At 42.6% G+C, this 6,650-nt stretch overlaps 1 protein-coding gene across 1 annotated transcript; it reads right to left on the bottom strand.

The window, feature by feature from the left end:
- Positions 1 to 461: 461 nt before the first annotated feature.
- otpa (orthopedia homeobox a) lies at positions 462 to 5,283 on the bottom strand. The gene is made up of 3 exons (XM_034546961.1): positions 4,990 to 5,283; positions 4,039 to 4,475; positions 462 to 1,814 (listed from the first exon to the last, which is right to left on the bottom strand). Exons 1-3 carry the CDS (start codon positions 5,024 to 5,026, stop codon positions 1,293 to 1,295), a joined length of 996 nt encoding a protein of 331 aa, XP_034402852.1. The 5' UTR covers positions 5,027 to 5,283; the 3' UTR covers positions 462 to 1,292.
- Between the last annotated feature and the right edge of the window lie 1,367 nt (positions 5,284 to 6,650).

Raw genomic sequence — 6,650 nt, forward strand, 5'->3', positions numbered from 1 at the left:
TCTTGCCTAAATAATTAATGGAAATTGAGCCTTTTGTGTGGAGTTGCTCCTTGATGACATATATATATATATATATATATATATATATATATATATATATCATTTTTTTTAAATCATACTCCTTGAATGTAAATTAGAAATCTGCAAATGAGAAGTTTTTAGATATATATATAATGTTGTAAAAGAAAAAGTACGGTATTTCCTTCAGAAACGTCTTATATTGCTCAAATGTCACTTAATTTTGTTTATTTTGAGCTTTGACACGTATCTCCACCTTCTCCTCATCTTCATGTCTTCTCTGAATGGTGATGAGGCTTCAGAACTTCTGTGTACATTAAAAGTTCAATTTATTTTAATTATTATTTTGGATTTCCTTTTAAAAAAAATTCTAAGAACAGGACCTTTTTTTTTTTTTTTTTTGACATTTGCTTCAAAAATAAAGGAGGGTTGATTCGTGATGTGACATAATTGAAAATGATTTTTTATTTGATCATTTACATTTAATTGATATAAACATGTCCATGAAACAAAAATGGTTCAAACATTTAAGAAAGTGATAATTTCATTAATAAGCACAGACATACTTTTTTTTTTTTTTGGAAACAGAAGTTATCACAAACTGACCAAAATGGGAACAAGAGTGCTTCCGCTACACAAAACATCCTATATAACAGATTATAGTTAAGTCAGTTTCCAAGTCTTAATTTATAGTATTTCCCGTGTTTGTTTTTGTTTATTTTTCTGCCTCGGACAGCACATGCAGTCAAGTCCTCTTCCATGATGTCCTGATTCCAGGGGAATCTTTCTTGTTCCTTTAAACCTCCAGGTGTCTGCAGGTCCAACATCCCCCACCCCTTTTTTAGAGGCGCGTGCTGTGCAGCAGGTGGTGAAAAAAAATAAAAAAATAAAAGGCATCGCAACCGAGTTTTTTTGGGGGGATTTCAAAGTATCCCTAGAATTTGTCTTCAAAGAAAGAAGAAAAAAAACGTCATTCACCAAGCAAACGTCTCACTGAAAAGGCCGCATGTGCCCAATAAATAAATAAATACAGAACAAATAAGTTCAATTTTAAATAGATAAATAAAATAGTTGCCACGTGGCTACATGCGAAATAATAAGTCATATCTTAAAACAGAACCAGTCCGATGCTTGATGGCGGATCCCCCCGCTTGGTTTGTGATTTGTGGAGGAAAAACAAAAAGAATTGTCTTATTTGATCAAATATCCTGGTTGTATTTCTCCCGGAGCGCCGTTTTGGATGCAGAAGAAACTAAATGCAGAAGAGCTCGTCACTAGGTGAAGCTCATGGACACTGTGTGCTCCAGCGCTTTGCGGCGCAGCGACGCGATGCTTGTCCCTCTCCACACCTCACTCTCCGGGGAGCTGCACAGCTGAGGCGAGTGGGTCATGTTGGTGGGGCCCGAGAGGGACGCGGGCACCATCCCGGGGAAAGTGGGCTGGTAGAGGTGCGACTGAAGCCCGGAGCCGTTCGACATGTTGGACAGACCCATGGAGTTGTGCGGCTGCCCGGCGCCCAGGCTGCACTGGGACAGCGACTGCGCCATGGCCTGCTGGCGGCCCAGGGACGGGGGGAGCTGCAGCTGAGACACGCCGGGCATCCCCGCCGTGGCCCAGCGGGTGTCGTTGGCGTGGAAGGAGCACAGGCTGTCGCCCATGGCCACGGCCGCCGCCGCCGCGGACGGGAACTGAGACAGGCCGTGGTGGTGCGTTGGCAGCAGGGTCCCCGGAGACCGGAAGACGTTGGTGGTCTTCTTGCGCTTCTTCCACTTGGCGCGTCGGTTCTGAAACCAGACCTGCAGCGGGGGGAGACCACGGTGAGTTATAGGAGGGTGTGGTGATGCCTCTGCGGGGTCACGTTGTCAAGAGTGCACATAAAACACCGGTCTGTGGTGGTGATGATGATGATGATGATGATGTGAACCACCGGCGATAAATCTGCTGCGGAAATACACTGATTTATGTTTGTTTATTCTTATCAGCTTGTAACGCCCATTTACATTGTTATCATTTATATATAAAAGTATCCAATAAATGGGTTAAAAATATTATAATATCTGGATCAATCTCGTTATCTCGAGAAGCTTCCACGTGGGTCACATCATGTTAAAGAACATTTTTTTTAATTTAAAATGTTTTATTTTTCTAATTTTGCCATTTTCATTGTTATACTTTTATGTGTAATTATTTCGATTTTGCCACACGTGTAAATTAAGTTTTCGGGTTTATTTAGGTGCAAAATACATTTTTTTTAAAAGCCATTGAACACCACGCAGTCATAATAATAAAGACACCGGTATTGCTGTGACAATCACACTGTGTGTGTGTGGGGGGGGGGGGGGGGGGGGGGGGGGGTCCTTGAGCTCTATGTACGTTTGCTATAGCGCGCGCGTCTCTATGATGAATGTGAAGATTTGCTTGAGAAAGCGAGGCGCAGTAATAAGAACGGGACGATCTCACTTCCCCCCCCCCCCCCACACCCTCTCCCCCCGGGTTCCCTCCGCGTAGCCAGCCGTGAAATCCGGCCTGAAATGCATTACACTTCAGGAGAAAGAAAACCACATTTCTCATTGCGTTTAAAAAAGAAGAGAAGAAAAAGAAGAGAGAGAGAGAGAGAGAGAGAGAGAGAGAGAGAGAGAGTGATATCCCTCCGCGCGGCGTGAGGCATCAAGAAGATTTTTCTTATTCTCATGCCGACCGACGAGCGTCATTTCACTCATTCTTATTGCATGGAAATATGAACCCGCATGCAATAATATTAATATTAATGACTATTTTGGGGTTTTATTTCACATGTGAGAGCTTCACGTTTGCTGTAGTTTAATAAGGCGGCGGTCCCCAACACACACGCACGCACACGCACGCACACAAAGAAGTAGATTGAGCTCCATTTTAATCTGAAGGTAATTAAGACTCGGTTAGTTTTTACTCGAGGTGGACGCAGACGGTCCAATTCTGAATAAAGTCACCGGAAATAACAACACCTGTAAAACGAGCTGCTGCAGTTAAATATTATATTATAAAATAAGCGTGCACGAGTTGTTTTCGTTTGTTTTTTTAAAGGAGGAAATCTCGTGAAGTGAATGGACGACGACAGGATTTGTTGTAAATAAATTGTTGACTTGCTGTGTGTGTGCGTGTGTGTGTGTGTGTGTGTGTGTTAATCCGCAGGTTTGAATCTCAAGTCCACTGCCACTGCCCTTGGGCAAGACTCTCTCTCTCACACACACACACGCGCCTGTGTGCTGTAAGTACACGTCGTTGGCTCACTTCTAAAAGTATATTTTAATAAATAACATTACTTAACAGATATATCTTAATAAATAACAAGACTTCAATAACAACCAATATATTTACAAAAAGTCAGCTGTTGTAGTTTCGTTTTTTTGTAAGTAAAATTGTGGAATATAATGAACACGTGGGTTTTGTATATTCACATTTGTGTGTTTTATGTTGTAGGCTAGAATATTATCTCAGTGTAACCGGAAGCTAATTGGAGACGATCAATATACTTAAAGTTGAAATAACTTAAATTAAGACTACATCAGATGTTATTTTAGGCTACCTAAATTAAAATATAATACTTTTAGTTCCTCCTGTAATAAAATCCTAACACCGACGGCTGAAACAAGTATATTTAATTATATTTTAAAAAGAATGGCAAGCAAATTCTTTTTTTTAAAAGCAAATTTACTTTTTAATTTTAGAGGGTGCGTTTTTTAAATGTAAAATAAATAATTCGAAGACATGTACAAATGCTCAATAAGTGAACACAATAAGACATCAAATAAATAATTACAACAAGTTCTTCGAAGGGATTTAATTTATATATTTTACGACGAATAACGCAAGTTTTTTTTTTAATAGTTTTTTTTGTTATTAACACGCGGATTGATTCGGACCTGCGCGGTGTCTCGTGTACTTGATGCTGCTTTAGATTATTATTTATTTTTTGCCGAGTCCCCGTGATTTCCTCTCTGCCTCCGCTGATTAAAATAGATCCATCCCTTCGGTCCGTACCTGCACGCGCGACTCCGTGAGGCCGATCCTCAGCGCGAGCTCCTCCCGCATGAAGATGTCCGGGTAGTGCGTTTTGGCGAAGCTCCTCTCCAGCTCGTTGAGCTGCGCCGGGGTGAAGCGGGTCCGGTGCCGCTTCTGTTTCTGGCTCTGGCTCTGGCTCTGTTGCCCTCCTCCAGACTGGTTGTTGTTGTTGTTGCTGCTGCTGTTGTTGTTGTTGTTCTGCTTCTCCTGCTCTTTGCTGTTCACCTGCACCGCGTTGGATCCTCCGCCTCCGCCGCCGCTGATGTCGTCGCCCGGGAGCATCGTGGCTCCTTCAACGCCGTCCGAGCCCGGGCCGAGCTCCCCCCCGGAGTGTCCGGGGTCGGGCCCCCCTCCGCCGAGCCGGCACTTCAGAGCCTCCCTGTGGCCCAGAAGCTCCGCGGCGGCGTCCTTCATCCCTGCACAGACAAACCACAGCGGGTCAGATTTGTTTTTAGGTATATTATTTATTTTTTTGGAACAGTAGACACGTTTCTCTGGGAGGAAGAAAAGAAACACACGGTTAGGTAAACATATACTTCTCATGCAAAACGTTATTATTTACTGCAATAGAAACAGATGCGCGTGCATTAAACCAGCTTTAAAACACACGATGCAGAAATGTGAATAACAGCGCGTGCAGCTCTTTTGAGAGGGAGACAACCACAGCATGCACATTACAATCTGCTCCTTAAATACTCTTAATTAAATTCGATCACACCGATATCTTAGGAAATTGTTAAATCAAATTACGCAGTAATATAATAATAATAATTACTTTTCCAATGAATTAAGCGAGTTTGGCTCACTTTCGGTCACATTAAGAGGAAATAGGAAGCAAATTGACAACATTCAGAGCTTTGATTTAGGATTAAAAAAGTGCCTCCAGCTTACAGTAGAGTTGAAGACCGGAGTTTGGTGACGATAACTCACCGAGGCGAGCATCCAGGAGGTCGGCATGAGATAGCATTGCGCACCGCTCCAGGGCGAAAGTGCTATTCCCAACTAAAAAAAAAAAATATCTCTATGACTTTAACCTATTTAAGAAATATATATAGACTAAATGAAAGCAAATTCGGTTTGTGGTTAAAAGGGAGGTTCGTTGCATTATAATGTAGTTTAGAGAAATGGGGAGGCGCTTAACAACGGAATGAACCCATGAGCTTCTCCAAACGAGAACCAATCAGAGCTGAAGCCTGAGGTATGTCAGCTTTAGCCCGAGAGCCCCTTCCTCCTCCTCCTCCTCCTCCTCCTCCATCCTCCTCCTCCATCCTCTCACATCCACAAGTTCATTCCTCCTCATTCCTGTAATTGGCTTTGATTTCTCCTCCAAATTACATCCAATAAAATAACCTGATTTAATATCTGCGTGAAGGCTTTCGACCCGTTAAAAAAAAAAGAAAATGTTGGATCACCACAATGTTTGTTTAATTGTGCATTGCTGTTTTTTTTCCTTTCTTCTTCTTCTTCTTAAAACATTTTTTTTAAATAATAGTACACGAATATATGTGAGTTTATTCATATATGAGGAGGAAGGCTGCATTAACAGATGCAACCCCTTGAATATGAACTTGAGTCTATAATGTGAAGCTTATTCTTTGTTTTGTGTGTGTCTCCATGATGATATTGTCGACCTCTTCAAATACACTAAATGCCTCCTGGAGACCAAGTGAACCTCCTCTAATATGATTTCCCACTCAGCCAAACACAACAAACTTTATATAATTCTAACCAGGCTCTCGTGTTCAAGGCCATTAGGTCTTTTATGTAATTAGTGGTCCGATCCATACGCCTTTATTCCACATATCGGATCAGTGTTATTAGTGGTGATTTACTAGTATTTAGGCACAACTGTCACGAAGGGAGGGACTTGGTACAAATGATGTGTGAGCGAATTAATTCGGCAGAAAGTGGAAGTGGGAGTTCAACACGAGCTGTGAATGCTTTGATAAAAAAAAAAGAAAGAAAGGGAGACCGTTGAAACATCCGAATTTGCAACACGAGGAGGAGGCCTTTAAATCTAAATGATTTATTCTCAATGAGAAGAGAAGTAAGGAGATCCTTTTATCACTGAATAAACCACCATTAGACTCAATTAGCACACACACACACACACACACACGCACACACACACACACACACACACACACACGCACACGCACACGCACCAGCGTGCCTAAATATTTAAGGACAAAACTAAATCAGACCCGCTTTCAGACAGATGTCGGGACGTTTGGTGAGCGAGCAGGTTTTCATTTATTTATTTATTTATTATGTGCCCCCCCAAAAAAAGAAAAGAATTGTTATACAAAGGAGGCGTCCGAGCGTGAACGAGCTTCTTCTTCTTCTTCTTCTCCCTCTTCTTGTTCTTCTTCTTCATCCCCATAGAGGCTTCAATCGCCTCTCCGCTCGTCTTTTATTTGTCTGCAATCTGGTGGCACGAGGGCACCGACCGGGAGGGGACGCACGGAGCGCGAGGCGTGCTGCGCGCGGGTGGGGAGAGAAGAGAGAGAGAGAGAGAGAGAGAGAGAGAGAGAGAGAGAGAGAGAGAGACGCTTCCTCGGAAGGGGTCGCGCGGACGTGGAGGAGATCGC

This window comes from Cyclopterus lumpus, chromosome 12, assembly GCF_009769545.1.
Source record: "Cyclopterus lumpus isolate fCycLum1 chromosome 12, fCycLum1.pri, whole genome shotgun sequence".
In the NCBI taxonomy this organism is placed as follows: Eukaryota; Metazoa; Chordata; class Actinopteri; order Perciformes; family Cyclopteridae; genus Cyclopterus; species Cyclopterus lumpus.